Source organism: Euprymna scolopes, chromosome 12, assembly GCF_053919585.1.
Source record: "Euprymna scolopes isolate OS-2025 chromosome 12, ASM5391958v1, whole genome shotgun sequence".
Classification (NCBI taxonomy): domain Eukaryota; kingdom Metazoa; phylum Mollusca; class Cephalopoda; order Sepiida; family Sepiolidae; genus Euprymna; species Euprymna scolopes.
Window position 1 is genome coordinate 68148786 of NC_136493.1, and position 16685 is coordinate 68165470.

Here is a 16685-nt window from a genome sequence, read left to right on the forward strand (position 1 = left end):
TTCTCGCACTATTAGCAGTCGTGAGTGATACTGGTGTTGGTTTTAACGTGATGCTGTTTAACATGAACGCTGGTATTATTGAGATACTCGCACCAGTACCTACTATGAATTTTATATGTTATCCCTAATTATGCATTGATCTGTAGTAGTGGCTAACTCAAGGGAACGGACATGGTTCGCACTACTAGTTTTTCTGAGTCAGTTGGTGTTGGCGTGGGTGAACACAAGCTTGGTAATATTTTTATGTTCTGCTTCTTCGGACATTTTTTACACCAGGGTTTGCAAGTTCTAGCTTGCTGGCAAAGTATAGGTATTTTTGTTTTTTGCTCAGGAAAGTAGGGTCTAATGCCTATCGGTATATGAACGTTGCTTTTGTTTTTATCTGTTTTCTGTGCAGTAAACGCTGTCACATTGATATTGTTAAGCAAGGTCATGAGTTCATCCGCAAGTTTTCCAAGTTGAGATGGGTTTAATTCTTTTTGCGAGGCTATGACGAGGGAAATTGTGGCTGGTAGGGCCTGTAGAAATTTGTGAATTACAATTTCTTCGCCGATACCTATTTGTTTTGCTATTGATAGCATCTCTTGTAGGTATGTGGAAGGACGGTCTGTAATGGTGGTGGTTGACATTAATTTGTCAAGCAATTCCGGTTTTGTTATTTCGTGTGTTTCAATTAAGGAACATTTTAGTTCTTCATAGTTCTTTGCTTCTAAAGTGTGTATTGATATTTTTGCTACCACTTCTGCAGGCAGAGAGGATATCACTGTGAAGAATTTTGTTGTTGAAGCTGTTATGCTGCATAAGTGGAATTGTGCTTCCAGAATGGAAAACCAGCCATTTACTGCAGTTTCCATGAATTCTGGGGTTTTTATATTAATTTGGTGCAAGCAGGCATCTTCCATTTTTCTTTTTGTTTTCTATGTGTGTGTGTAAATATATGTGTATCTGTATAAATGTATATGTGTATCTGTATAAATGTATATGTGTATCTGTATAAATGTATATGTGTATCTGTATAAATATATATGTGTATCTGTATAAATATATATGTGTATCTGTATAAATATATATATATATATATATATATATCTGTATAAATATATACATTTTTAGACAAAGAAAGGAGGAAAATAATGTAGCTTTTATTTTACTTACGTTGAAGGTTCTTCTTTTTTTTTTTTTTATAAATGTTTGCGAGGTGAAGTTGAAAAGTTACTTGCATTTTCTTGAATTCTCCAACAGTTGTGTTTCATTTCCTTTTATTCCAGGTAATATTTGTTCTTTTCTTGTCAGGTTGCATTGTTCTTTTGTAGGGGTCACCATTGTAACACTGGCTGGTACTTGTCTTTATTAGTGGCAGTTGGAATGATAAAATGGCTTTGTTAAGGAGAAGGAGAGAGAGAAAGAAACAGTATAGGAGTAGGAGAGAGCGGTCAGGAAAAGTCTTTTAACACGCGAGTTGGCAACTGACTCGCTCACGACTTACTTTTCGACCTGGTTCCTGCTAGTTGCTAAGCAACAAAGAAAGAAAGAGCAAGGATAAGAAACTATTATTTTTGGGGAATGGTATTATTTTTGTCCTACTTCTTGGCTTTTAGGGGTGACTCAGGTCAGTCCTACAGATGGGTACTTGTAAAGTGTATCAACATTAACACTGCACATGAATAAAACGTGCAAAACAAAATTAACATTATAGATGAATGAGCTGTTAGCACGTGCTGAAACAAAATGGCCGTTCCACGCTCACTTTATTTACAAAAACACTGTAAGAGACTGTTACGCCCTCTAGTGATAAAGGGCATCAATAGTTTCATCGGAGTGTAAGGAGACAACCCTGTCCAATATATTACACTTGTGCAAAGAAGTTACCAGGTTAAAGCCAAAGAAAACTGCTGGAATTTGCCAAAATGCTTAGCCTGTGAAATTCTAGTCAGCAGACGAAAAAAGAAAATTTAAGCAATTTATTGACAACTTTGTGAACACAATATGAATTCATCACAATTATGAGAAAGACTAAAATCACTGGAAAAGGTAATAGAATTTTATCAGGAAGAAAAGCTTATTCGAGCATCCCTGCACTTTTAAAACAGACAAAAAACTATGCTTGGAGGTGTCAAAATTCTAAATATGGGACATGGACTGCGTTACATGAAGGGACATTTTTTCCCTTGGTCTAGACTGGAAATTTCACAAGTTTTACATGTAGATCACACGGTGCTTCATTCCTTGGCTTGGGTCACATCCAGATTCGCTGCAGGATGATTAAGCAGCTTATGGAAGTGCTCGTTCCAGTGCCTTTATTCATTCACCCTGGTTTGCAATGATAGTTCCGTCATGTGAAGGAATTGTTTCACTGACACCAACACTCCTCAGTTTGCCTGCAAATCTCTACAGGCTACTGCATAATCTGTTTGTTCTGCAAACTCTTACCAGTATGCATTTCTATCAGCGCAAATTGATTGAGTAACATGGCATCACAGATCATGAGAGTTTAGTGCACCCATCATCCATGTCTCAAGTGCTTGCTCTACAAGGTAACACCAAGGTGCTTATGTGCCAAGTCAATGGTAGCAGATTTACGGACCTGCCATTCTGCCTTGGGTTGATATTTCCCATTGGTTTACAAAGGAAAGAACCGGTTATAAAGTTCGACTCTGAATTGAGTACCAGCATCTAATTTCAAATTAGTGATGTTGATCCACTTTGGCTGTTTGGTCGCTCGCCTCACTTGAAGTAAAAGACTTGCTCGAACAAACGTGTAGTCTGAGCCAAATTAGCTACCGCTAATCATGCCATGAAAAGCATGAGAATCCAGAACATAGCTTGCTCAATTCACACACACCAAGCTATAGTTATATAATACTAGCGGGGATGTCCGGCGTTGCCCGGGTGTTTGGAGGTATGTGTTGAGCAAGAAAAAAAAAAGTGGTAGTAGGCAGGCAGGCTCGAACTTTTACTGCAAAGGAGGAAAAGAATGTGAAAAAAAGAGCATAGTGAATTAAATGAGTTGGTAATGAACTTTTGCTCAGGTGAAGGATATTGGCACGAGGACGAAATAAAAATTTTTTTTAAAAAGATAGAGAGAGAGGTGGGATCGAACTTGAAAACGTAGGGTAATTAGTCTTCCTCGATAACCATTAAGCCAAAGAGGACGGTGAATTCAATGAATTGATAATTAACTTAAGAATCATAGGAGTTGACGCAGAAATGAAAGTTGCTTTTAAACTTGGCTGAGGGCCAGTTGAGCTTTCCGCTTTCTGTCATGGTATTTATTTGCTTCCTCACGAAAGCAAATTAGACACAAGGTCATTTATAATGTGAGAGAACACCAGCTCCCCCCAAAAATGGACACTCTGGCAGTATCCAAATAAATAGTAATTGTTTCAGTATGAAGGGTTTCCCATACATTGACCAATTACAGAACAGATACTACCCACCCAAAAGGCAAAGCGGTTTCACTTACCCGAAGTGAGGAAATTTTTTGAAACTCGATCAAAAAACGATGTCCGTTTGCAAATCTGAGATATTACGAACTAGGAAGTATAAGAAAACCTCTCCCAGAATCTAACCCACCCAAAAAGCGTTTCGTGAACATACACAAACGCTTGTGCCCATTTTGCGATTTATATATTAGATAATTGCCTTGTGACCGTCATTTGAATGCCAAGTGATAAGATGATGATTAGCATGCTGAAAACGGGTGTTCCTACAAGGCAATTAGTGATCGAAAAGTCGATTAGCTGATCGCCATCGTCATTGTCACATCTTGTACTGAGAGCAAAACAGCCGCGTACATGCTTGATGTTTTCGTCTGCCTGTTCTGCGAGTGCGAGCGCATTCCAATCTTCAGCCATGAAAAGGAGATCCGACGGTGGTGTATGGTCAACAGCAAACTGAAAATCATGATAAAATGTGTCCTTTTCCTCTTGCGTTGAGTTGCGTATACTAAGATGATGCTAGCATTCACAACAGCACAACCTAAAACGAATCTTATGTCAGATCGGTTCCCATTCTAGAAGATCAGAGCTCGTCAACCAGAGAGAGAGAGAGAGAGAGAGAGAGAGAGAGAGAGCTCATTTGCAACATTCTCTCTATCCCCTCTCTGCCTGGCTGCCACAAACATGTTAGTGGGTAGCTGGAGACCACAATTAAGGACAACCTACTATTGGGCCCACAAGTTGTTGATCTTCATCACTGGAATTGGGAGTGGCTAGCCATTTCCTGTGACCTGGCCCAGGATCCTCGATACTGGACTGCAATGGTTAGAGTTGCAGTTCGTGCTTAGGGGAAGCCAGCTCAATCTGACTAGGATAATAGCCACAACAAGTACAAATATAAATTCAGGTAAGATAATAAAGTTCATATGGTCGCACAAGATGGCGAATGCGACATCAGCTCCATGCATATTATCACAGACTGGAAGAACTTCATGCAAGATATATGCATGGTACTCATCGTAGGCCCATGGCATACTGTAGCAGTAGACTAATTCCTCTTCAATAGAATAAAACATTGGGTGGATCCTCCAATCGCTCTGGGTTTTCGGCAAATACAATCTTGCAAAGAAAGAGGGTTTCTTGTTTTTTCTTCTTTCCTTCATTAAAACATGTTTTGCTTTTTTTTCTCTCTTGTCTATTTACTAGAATTGGCTAAGCATTTCAACATATCTTGAAGAAACCTTCAAGATATGTTGAAATGCTTTGCTATCTACCAGAAAACGTCTGTGAAAATTTGGTTCCATCCTGGTAACTTCTTTACATAAGTACCAAAAAGATTATGGGTTTGTAGCAGTCACAGAGAACTATTTTCTCTGGTAAATCAATGCCCCCCTCTGAGTTCTCTGACCACAGGCCAACCTATCAGCTAACAGGGAGCATTGCTTCATCTGCTCCCTAAAAGTCTTGAGGGAATGTCAGCCAGCCAGAACTGGACCGCAAGCCTAGCAACATCTATCCTCTTTCATCCCCTGTCCACCGGACATCTCGCTATAGCGTTGACAATCTCAATTTGAGACTACTGCTATCCAGACGGGGACGACACGGTACTGACTGATCTTCGATGACCTTAAAAAAATTTTCTTTTCCTTCTACCTGACCTGTCAGTTCCTGCTACAAATAAAATACTCTTCATTGTTATTGTTAAAAAGAAGTTTGTGTTTCTTTTGTGCCTTGGTCTTTGCTATAATTTATTAGGAAGGTAAAACAATTACCTCTTCTAAAAATGGTGACCTGACGTGATTTGAACATGCAACCTTCTGATCACAAAACATTTCTTCCTTGAATAAAAAAAAAACGAAAAGGGACCATATCGCAAAGGTGCAAAGGCAGTAAGAGACTTTTCTCACAAAAAAAACCCCTAAAAAGTCATTAATTTTCTCTTTTTCTCCATATCACTGATACAAAACGTGAGAAGTAAAAAAAAAAAAAAAAAATCCAACAAACTTCGAGAAGAAACGGGTTTCTCGTCTCCCTTTTAAAAACAAACTAACAAAAAAAAAACATTTTCTAATACTGATGAATTTTGTTTAAAAAAAAACAAACAAACAGAAAACAAAATGCAAAACATTTTGTTTACAAAAGGTTTATTTTTCTTGGCGCGCTCATCACAGACAACATTTCGCCTTCCAGTTTCTTTACTAAAGAGACCAGCCTGCTGTATTATTTCATACAATAAACTCAAACTATATATATATATATATAAACACATATATATATTAAAAAAAAGAACTTTTTTCCAAATGTTTTTATTTATTTATTTTTTTAACGGCCAACTAAATAAAAATCTCATCTCACTTCATCTATAACAAACACACACACACACACATATATTGTCCACTGTTTTGCCATTGCCCTTCCTTTTAAAAGTATATTTTTCTATTTTGTTTTATTGTAAAATCTTTTTTTTCCTTATCACCTTTTTAAGTATTTTCTCTCTTATTTTTGTCTCTGGCTAAATATTTCCCCTTTTTTCCCATGTAGTCATTTGAAAATGTCCTTTCTGTATTTTGGATAGTTGATTTTTTGGGTCCGTTGTCGCTTTCTTTATATATATATATATATATATATATATATATATATATATATATATATATAAAATAGTTGCTGTGAGCTTTCGCAATGATGTCACAACCTAACAACATCACAATCCAACCACTCGTGGATATGGCTATTTTAAAAGCCATTGAGACCCTCACTTATGAGGTAAAAAATCTTGGCAAGCTGGAGCTGCAGTTACGCCAGCGCTGACTCCAGACTAACTCCTTACCTTCACGCTACTGCCATCGCTAACCCCACCATTCAAGCTGAAACTGTGCTTTTATCACAGTTGCTTTGGTATGGAGGCGCGAAAATGCAAAAATCCCTGTTTGTTCATAAACCAGGGAACCTAAGGTCTGGAGAGCTGAGCATGGCAGGCTCTCCATGAGATATTTACAACAACCGTGCCTATTTTATCACAGACTCCCTATCCCAAGCATGTTGCTTGGTTGATACCGGAGGTGTTTGCAGTATCTAGCCACTGAAACTCCTCACCGAGAAGCCTCCAGTGTCGTCCATCACACTGCAAGCAGTAAATAACTCTTCCATCCCCACATACGGTCAAATTTCTCGTTCTCTGGACTTGGAATTATGGAGAGACTTTACGTGGGTCTTCACTATAGCAGATTTACCCTACCCCATACTAGACACGGACTTCCTGCACCACTTCAACCTGATAGTGGATATGCGCAGACGCTGGCTGATAGATGCGAATACGGAACTTTCTGTCTCTAGTGTGAAAACAAACACCCCCTCTATCAGCCCAGTATTCTTCATTGCCGCTTCTGATAACCTGTATCAGACCATCTTACACTCCTACCCAGAGTTAACTAATTTGAATTTTGTTGTGAGTGAACCCATGCACACCACAAAACACCATATCGAGACCACAGGCGCTCCTGTTTTCTCATGCCCTCGCCGCCTCCCTGCTGATAAACTTAAGACAGCGAAGGCAGAATTCAACCATATGCTTCAACTAGGAATAATACGTTCCTCGTCCTTTGCATATGGTTCTGAAATGTGACGGAGATTGGTGTCCGACTGGGGACTATCGACGACTCAATGCCATGACGGTACCTGATCGTTACCCAATCCCACATATACAACAATTTGCTTCCTCTCTGCATGGTTGTAACACCTTTTCCAAACTAGATTTGGTCAAGGCTTACCATCAGATCCCAGTGAATCTGGCTGACATACCCAAAATTACGGTAACTACTCCGTTTGGAGCATTTGAATTTTTAACTATGTCCTTCGGTTTAAGAAACCTTTCTGCACTTCATGGACAAAGTAGTGCGTGACTTGAACTTTGTCTCTAACTATATAGACAACATTCTCATGGCAAGTACCTCACTTGAGGAACACTTCATGCACCTCCGCACACTATTCGAACAGTTTCAGCAATATCAGGTAAGATTAACCCTGGTAAATGTGTTTTCGGTGCTTCGTCACTAGTTTTCCTGGGCCACATTATCAGCCCAGACAGTATATCTCCATTACCGGAAAAGGTGAAGGTTCTACAAGACCTTCAACCACCCACTTCCCTTCGCTAAGTAAGGCACTTCCTCGGTCTGTTAAACTATTACAGATGCTCTATCCCACACTGTGCGGATTTCCTAGCTCCTCTTTCCAACATGTTACGTAACAGGAAAAAGAAAAAATGAGCAAATCTCACTTAATGAGATTCAGCTTAAAGCTTTTAATGAAGTGAAAACAAAACTGGCGACAACATCTCTACTTGCACATCCTGTACTCGATGCCCAGTTTTCACTGGTTGTTGACGCATCAAGCACAGCTGTAGGTGCAGTGTTGCAACAGCAGCACCAACAACAGTTACAACCTCTCGCATATTTTTTGAGGCAGCTGAAACCGGCAGAACAACATTACAGCATGTTTGGCCGCAAACTCCTAGCAATGTATCTCGCAGTGAAACACTTCCAACATTCACTTGAAGGCTGACAATTTGTGATCTACACTGATCACCGTCCGCTTACATAAGCACTGAGTTTTAAGCCAGACAAATATTCTCTCCGCGAAAGTGCCACTTGGATTTTGTTTCTCAATTTACCAGCGATATCTGACAAATCTCAGGTGAGCAGAATGCAGCGGCAGATGCGTTGTCCCACCTTCCCATTAATTCTCTGTCCTCAGCATCGGATATCGACTTACAGCAGATGGCCTTAGACCAGCCAAGTCTGGACACTTTGGATCCGCCGTCACCTGAATTTGCAACTTGAAAATTCGCATACCTGCCCGTGCCTACCTCGGACATGCAGATCATTTGTGACACTTCAATGGATTCACCTCGACCATTTGTTCCATTTACTCATCATAGAGTTGTTTTTGACACCCTATAGTGATCTGGCACACTCCGGTATGCAAAGCCACAGTGAAGCTGATTACAGCTAGATTTTTCTGGCCAAATATGAGGCATGATATCACTGCCTGGACACGTTCCTGTGTATCCTACTAAAAGTCAAAGGTGCACAAGCATATCCGTACACCCCTTGGAACATTCACCACCCCAGACGCTTGGTTTAGTCATGTTCACATCAATCTGGTTGGACCTTGGCTGGTCAGTCAGGGATTTACTTATCTCCTGACCTGCATAGACCGTTTCACATGGTGGCCTAAAGCCATTCCCCTCACAGACATTTTGGCTGAATCCGTAGCGTGAGCTCTTATCTCAGGCTGGATATCACATTACGGAGTTCCTACAACCATCACCACGGACCGTGGTGTACAGTTTGAATCTCACCTATTCTGGGAACTGTCCAGGATCTTAAGGATCACATGGATTCAGACAACAAGCTATCACCCAGCTTCTAATGGGATGCTAGAACGCTTCCATCACCAATTGAAAGCAGCATTACGTGCTTACCCCGACCAACAGCGATGGAGTGAATATGTACCGGTTGTGCTTTTTGGCTGTCGTGCATCGATCAAGGAGGACCTGGGATACTCCCCAGCCGAACTTGTCTATCGAGTACCTCTATCATTGCCAGGTCAAATGCTGATCAGGGATAGCATAGAATTAACAACAACCAATTCAGCTCTGTATATCGACAGACTGCGAGCTTATTTTTGTAAGCTCCCACCGACGCACACTAGGGACCATAAGATCATCGGTCCTAAAGGACATTTTATCTTGGACTCATGTTTTTCTCAGAAAGGACGCTGTGAAAGCCTCCCCCCCCCACTAATTTCACCTTATACTGGCCCTTATTGCGTGCTTTCACATACTGATAAACTTTTCACCTTAGATATCAGTGGTAAAAGAGAAACTGTCTCTATTGATAGAGTAAAAAAAAACTTTCTAGACACAAAAAAAAACACGAGCCATACATACCCCTACTTACACACAGCATCAAAATACTCATACACCTGAAGTGAGTACTCCACCCAAAGACCACATATGACCACTACACGTATTGGTCATAGAGTACATTGGCCAAAGAAATTATGTAAGACTCTGTACATTTAATATGCCTTTGTCCAATTTCTGCTTAGATTTATTTAAAAAAAAAAAAAAAAAACTTTTTACAAGAAAGATATTTTTCTTCTGGAAAACCAGCCTTTCACAGAAAAGCAAGAACGTTTTTTTGTTTTTTTTCACAAAAAAATTGTAAAATAACTGTACCATTTCTTTTCTTCTCTATCTGCTTTCCGCCTTAGTAGGGGGTAGCAGTCACAGAGAACTATTTTCTCTGGTGAAGCAATGCCCCCCCCCCTTTTGAGTTCTCTGGCCACAGGCTGACCTATCAGCTAACAGGGTGCATTGATTCATCTGCTCCCTAAAAGTCTTGAGGGAACGTCAGCCAGTCAGAACCGGACTGCAAGCCTAGCAACATCTATCCTCTTTTGTTCCCTGTCCCACCTCGCTATAGCGTTGAGGGTCTCGATTTGAGACAACTGCTAACTGCTTTCCAGTTGGGGAAGACACGGTACTGACTGACCTACGATGACCTTATAAGAACTTTCTTTTCCTTCTTCCCTTTTAGTAGCCTGACCTGCCAGTTCCTGCTACAAATAAAATACTCTTCATTGTTATTGTTAAAAAGGAAGTTTGTGTTTCTTTTGTGCCTTGGTCTTTGCTATAATTTATTAGGAAGGTCAAACAATTACCTCTTCTAAAGGTTCGTTATATTCCGTGATCGTTTATTAATAAATACTGAAAAATTTATTAAAATTGATTGCCTGAATTTTGGTGAATTTTTAAGTGAAACGGGAGGCGGGAGGGGTGCAATATTATTACATTTTTACATGTTTTGTAAAGAAAGGTTTCACTTACCTGATTATTTGAAAGACTTTTTTTGAGAGGATTACAATTGCAAAGATAGTGTTTGTTATCACTGTTGCTACGTAACAATCATCTTGATGCAAGGGAAACAACTCTTATTGGTTATATTCTCGTTATTTTAAAATATACTTTTGACTAACGAAATAACCCAACTTTGTTCGGGAGCTTTAACCTTAAAGATTGAAGGTGCTTACACTTTATTGCTGAAATTGAAGACGCCATTTTATTTCACGCACCTACTGTCCAAATTTAGGGGAGAAATCATTATATTAAACTATGGCCGAAGCATGAAATAAATAACAAAAAAAAAATTTTAATTTCCGGAAAGAACTATGAAAAAAAGTAAATAAAGAAGGTAAAAAAGAATATATATCCGTAATTGTTTAATTGGAAATGGTTCGATTTAATTAATAAGAACGGGAAAGTTTTTCATGGAACATTTTTTTTGGGGTTTGTATTACTGTACACATAGATTCGAAAAAGTTGTTAAAAAACAAATATATAACAAATAAATGTTATCAAAAGCAAGATAAGTTACTTTTCTACCAAACTGGATATATTTTTCGTGTTTTTATTCAATGTAACAAACATGTTTATTCAGCTCGAAAAACATACAGTGTTTACCGATGTATTGGAAAATTCAAGATGGCGTCTGATTCTCTCTTTAACACGGTAATTTTGGGAAAAGGTGTTATAAATAAAAACCCAGATAAAATACTGTTAAAAACTCGCTCAATATATGTTACCGTGACATAGGTTGACATATATTCCGCGGGTTTTTAATAGTATTTTGTATAGTTTTTTATTTATAACACCTTTTCCCAAACTTACCGTGTTAAAGAGAGAATCAGACGCCATCTTGAATTTTTGAATACATCGGTAAACACTATGTTTTTCGAGCTGAATAAATATGTTACATTGAATAAAAACACGAAAAATATATCCAGTTTGGTAGAAAAGTAACTTATTTTGCCTTTGATAACATTTATTTGTTATATATTTGTTTTTTGACAACTTTTTCGAATCTATGTGTACAGTGTATAATTTTAATAAAACGATTTTGTAATGAAAGCAACATTGGATTTTAATAAAATATTTGTTTGTTTGTTTGTTTATTTGTTTGTTTGATCACGGAGTCAAGATACGAAAAACGAAACCAAATATTTATTTTAAAAAATACTCTAGTTTTAACACTTTTTGTGTCATTACGAAACAAAAATAAAGATAGAAAACACTTATTATCAAAGAAAGCAATTATTTTATTTAGAAGAATTAATTCAGTTTAAACACGGTCTTATGTAATTTTGGTACTGTGCTGAAATAATAACGTTATTATTTCGAAAGCCATTCTTAACACCGCGCGGGGAGGGTATCGTTGAAAAGTAATTTTGGGGGCACTTGTGCAGTACTTAAAAATATACAAATTTATTTTCTTTTGGAGGTGGGGGAGGCTCGTTTTAAAACTATATCTACCACAGTATTTTCTTTAATTTTCGGACGTTTTTGTTAAAAATTATTTACTAAGTAATGTCGAGTCCGACATTACTTGTTATTTCTTTTTCTAAGTAAACTCTTTAAAATAAGTTTAAACACCAAAAACTTATAAAACTAGGTAGAAAACGAAAACTTAGAAAAATCAATTTAATTTTTTTAAAACAATAAACATGTAAAAATATTTTAAAAAATATTATGGGATGTGCATTATTATCTAAAAATATACAAATTTACTTTCTTTTTTTTGAGGGGGGGGAGGGGTCTCGTTTTAAAACAATATCTACCTTAATATTTTCTTTAATTTTCTATTTTTGAGCAATTATTCTCCTAAGACATGATCCTCTTATGTCAGTTTATGCGGCAAGCCACGCTCGAGGAACACTGCCTTCAACTGATGGATCACTCTTGCTGAGTCCTGCCTCGCCAATTTCCTCCAAATGGAGAAACGCGATGGGCCACAGTCTGTTAGAGTTAAAAAGTGGAAGGTGCCATAATGCGTGATATCTATTCCAATTCTCTGCTAATTCTTGTTAACTTCCAGCTTTCCCTTTTTCCACTTGACTGGCGCTGGGTATTGACCCAGCACCAGTCAGGTGTCTGACATTCCTCACATTTCCGTATGACCATTTTAACGGTTGCTTTTGTCGTGGTTGGGCAACTTCTCCTAACAAAGTATGCAGTGCGTCGCACCCCTGGATGTCCACTACCTTTGTGAATAGCCATGATTTGACTCTTGTCCAGCCTGTCTGTGTGAACTGCTCCTATCACCGGGTCAAGCCCGTTTTCCTTTTTCATTGCCTCAAACCACCGCTGTGGTACTTGTGTCAATCAGTCAGCGATGTTTCATGCTGATGGAACCAGCGTCACGTCCACTGTACTCTTTCACAAGCTCCTTGAGAGTGCTTAGTCACCTCCTAATAAGCATCTCGCTTGCTACTTTGGTACGTACTCGTGCCTTTCCAGTTAGCGTGTCTGAGACCCAATGGTATACGCAGACAGAATCTGTCTTTATGTGTAACACCTTGCTCTGCCACTGAAGAGCCAAATTGATGCCTTTCAATACAGCATCCAGTTTGGATAATTTGATATGTTGAGTATCATCTTCAGGTCGCAGCCAACATGCATCTTCCAACACAGTTTCACGCATCTCCAAGGCTGCACCAATTGCTAGGGAGCTAGCATTGACCCATACATTCAGCTCTTTGCCGTCCACACACCAATTTCCCCGGGCCGGATCGTTCTGCTGCGCAGATTCTAAGGTTTTGAACATCATACAAAGCAGTACGGCATCCCTTGCTTCATCATCTCAGCCCTTCGTTACTGAACTTACTCTCCTTCTGAGTATTCCACAAGCCACACGAAGCCAACCACACACCGGAAAGTGCCCGACAAGTCGACCACACAGGGAAAAAAGAGTTTGTTGCGTAACAATGCTAAGAGCCTCTGGAATTGCATTTCTTTGCTTCCACCGCAGTCCACTGCGTTCTATCCTGACCGCCAATCCCAGCACCTGTGCACCGTCCTTCAACCGCTCCGGGTTCTTGCACTACAAACCAAACTGCGCTAGGTGTTCTCTTACACGGGTTGCGGGTACCATGTCTTCGTTGACAAAAGTCATCAATGTAAGCAGATGCTGTGCGGCTTACAATTTTTTCCTGAGATAATACTTCACTGACAATTGCTCTCATTATCAGGGGGGGAGGGCACATTCAAACAGAACCCCAGACAGGTCAGACAGTATTTTTTCCCGTCGATTTTCACAGTCTGGTATGGCCACAGTGTCTCATGGACCGGACTTGTACGTATGCTCTCCTGAGGTCCAGTAGAAACACGTTAGCACCTTTTTGTCTCCATTCGCTCAGTTTAGCCGCACAAACATCTGCGTTGGCCATAAACGCGTCTACGTAATGATTTAGCTTCTGGTAGTCCATCACCGGGCGCACTTTGGCTTTGTTCTGCTGTATCACAGCCATTAGGGGAATTAGGCCTTGGGGGGGGGGTCCCAATTTATCCTCTGGGTACTGCACAAGCCAACGATTATCTATCCAGGAGCTCCTGCATGTATTCTTCATGGATTTCTGCCAGTACTGGGTATTCTGACACTCGATTGTGTAGCCTTTCAGGGGGATGGTCCTCAGACCACTTCCACGATGCGGTCCACGTTCGGTTTTGATGGTCAAAGGTGGCAATGAAATCCAGTTCATTAATAGAAATGGCTGCGCATTTAATATTTTTCCTGCTGCCAAGCCGCATTGATCCTGTAGGCTTGACAACAACAACTCCCAGAGCTTTTATGGCGTCAATCCCTAGAAGTAAGTCAAACCCCAGCAGTTTGCCACACACAACCAACACATCGATTCTGGCAGACACACCTTCATCAGTGGACACAGAGACCGCATGAGACATTCCACCAATCGTTTTGACATTCACATTCGTTTTTCTCCAAGACCGGTACCGGTCTGTACGTAAAATCGTCCTAGAGCATCCTGTATCAATAAGTGCCAAACATCGCTTCCCTTCAACATGGATGCTTATCACCGGGAGCGTCGTGTTCACATCTTCGTGGGGAAGGAGACTGGCGCTTATGCGTCCTCCCCTTGCTCATTTCTAGAGCAGTTCCAAGCCCAGTGTCCACTCTCACTGCAACGGTAACATTGTGTTCCATGTTTTCAACAGTCCTTTGCAAGGTGGCTTTTAACATTGCATTTAAAACAGGTCACACTAACATGAATATTCTGGGCTCTGTTGTTGTTGGGTGAGTGTGTGGCCACAACCACGTCCTGATTTTGTTCTCCAGTCGTCGTCAAAATTCTCGCTCTCGACATTAGCTCCCTCATGGTTAGGGCATTGATGTTCGGCACCTGTTGAAGAGTAATTGAGATAACGTCAGGGAACCCAGTGACGAAAGTCAATTTTGTGAGTCTCTCTAAGCTATTTCCTATGAACCGGCCAATCCAACCAACTGCCTGATTTTGTTGGCATAAACATCCACACGTTCGCCAGATCATCTAACCATAGTAAATTTTCTGTATGCTGCAAATGCGTCGTCGGTAAATGCCTCCTTTAATCGGGTCTATCTTCTTTTGATCGTCCTCCTCCATTTCCATGTAGAGGGCCGGTGCATCACCTTCCAGATGTAAAGGTTCCGGGAGCGTCGTGTTCACATCTTGGTGGGGAAGGAGACTGTTGAAGAGCAATTGAGATGGCATCAGGGAACTCGCTACATCATCCACCTGCTGAAGTTGTGCGACAAGTCTCACTTTTTTCAGCCACACTACAACGTCTCCCTCGTCAGAGAATGGCTTGATAATATCACTGCTTATCCGCACCTTCGCCATAGTCGGGCTGAAATAGCTTGAAGCAAAATGTAGTAGGCAAAACAAAAAAAAAAATCAGGAACACAGATAGGAAATAGTCAGTATCGCCCACCTCTAGAAGAGAGGGAATTTCTTGGCTGTAATAATCGACAAATAAAAACCAGAAAGAAAAAAAACTTGCTTCTCGCAGACACGTGGTTCGTCACAAAGCACAATCCAATCGCCAGAACGACCTACACACAATATGCAAGACGCTCGCTGACTGCTTTCCAGTGACTGGGAATTATGGATTTGCATAATCGCGCGAGAGCAGACAGATTCTACGATAATTGCATGGGGTAAACGCTAATAAAAACCCATGGACGCCATCTTGGAACACTCTTCCGCTCAGGCCGAAACATAACAGACGTATCCGAGGTAAGCTCTCATTTTGGTTATTGCTAATTCTGCTACACACCATCAACTCCTCCCTCACTAAGAATGTTTTTAAAAATAATAACGTTATCATTCAGCACGGCAGTCACAGCACCAAAAATACATAAGTATCCAAAATTTCATTTTTATTGGTCAATGTTTTTAATTTTAAATTATAAAATAAAATATATTAAATTATAAAATAAAATATTTTAAATTATAAAATAAAATATATTAAATTATAAAATAAAATATATTAAATTATAAAATAAAATATTTTAAATTATAAAATAAAATATATTAAATTATAAAATAAAATATATTAAATTATAAAATAAAATATATTAAATTATAAAATAAAATATATTAAATTATAAAATAAAATATTTTAAATTATAAAATAAAATATATTAAATTATAAAATAAAATATATTAAATTATAAAATAAAATATTTTAAATTATAAAATAAAATATATTAAATTATAAAATAAAATATATTAAATTATAAAATAAAATATTTTAAATTATAAAATAAAATATATTAAATTATAAAATAAAATATATTAAATTATAAAATAAAATATATTAAATTATAAAATAAAATATTTTAAATTATAAAATAAAATATATTAAATTATAAAATAAAATATTTTAACTTATAAAATAAAATATATTAAATTATAAAATAAAATATTTTAAATTATAAAATAAAATATATTAAATTATAAAATAAAATATCTTAAATTATAAAATAAAATATATTTAATAATTTTAAAACTTCATCTTGCATTATTGGTGCTAATGCACTTACTGATCCATGCTATTTTTTAAATCGTATTTCCAAGTTTAATTAAAGTTTTATGATATGTTTTTTTTTTATTCAATTGTAAGGTTAAAGTACAGAATAGGTACAAAACACCCTCCCTTCCCATGTTAAGAATGTCTTTTTAAATAATAACGTTATTATTTCAGCATGGATCAATAAGTGCACTAGTACCGCATTATTTTTTAATTTGTTAAATAAAGTGGTTAATTTTAATCACATTTAATCACATGATTACATTTTCAATTTTAAAGTTTGTGGAACATGTAAAAAAAAACTTCTGCTAAGATACCGGTGTCAA

General features: G+C 38.3%; 2 protein-coding genes across 10 annotated transcripts in view; one reads left to right on the forward strand and one right to left on the reverse strand.

Annotated features, from left to right (window-relative positions):
* Nucleotides 1–16685, forward strand: part of LOC145291314 (uncharacterized) — a 464874-nt gene that overhangs the window by 362834 nt on the left and 85355 nt on the right. The gene's annotated exons all lie outside the window — the stretch shown is intronic.
* Nucleotides 1–16685, reverse strand: part of LOC145291313 (uncharacterized) — a 176833-nt gene that overhangs the window by 81173 nt on the left and 78975 nt on the right. The window contains exons 1-2 of one of the 6 annotated variants that reach the window (XM_080137042.1): nucleotides 10327–10342; nucleotides 1221–1345 (exon numbers count right to left, since the gene is read on the reverse strand). The exons of 2 other annotated variants lie outside the window; for them this stretch is intronic. In XM_080137042.1, the coding sequence (XP_079993168.1) occupies nucleotides 1221–1222 (2 nt within the window). In that variant the 5' untranslated portion in view covers nucleotides 1223–1345; nucleotides 10327–10342. Of the gene's footprint in view, nucleotides 1–1155; nucleotides 1357–10326; nucleotides 10467–16685 lie in introns of those variants that run through there. 3 more of the 6 variants (XM_080137043.1, XM_080137041.1, XM_080137045.1) reach the window with 3 other exon arrangements.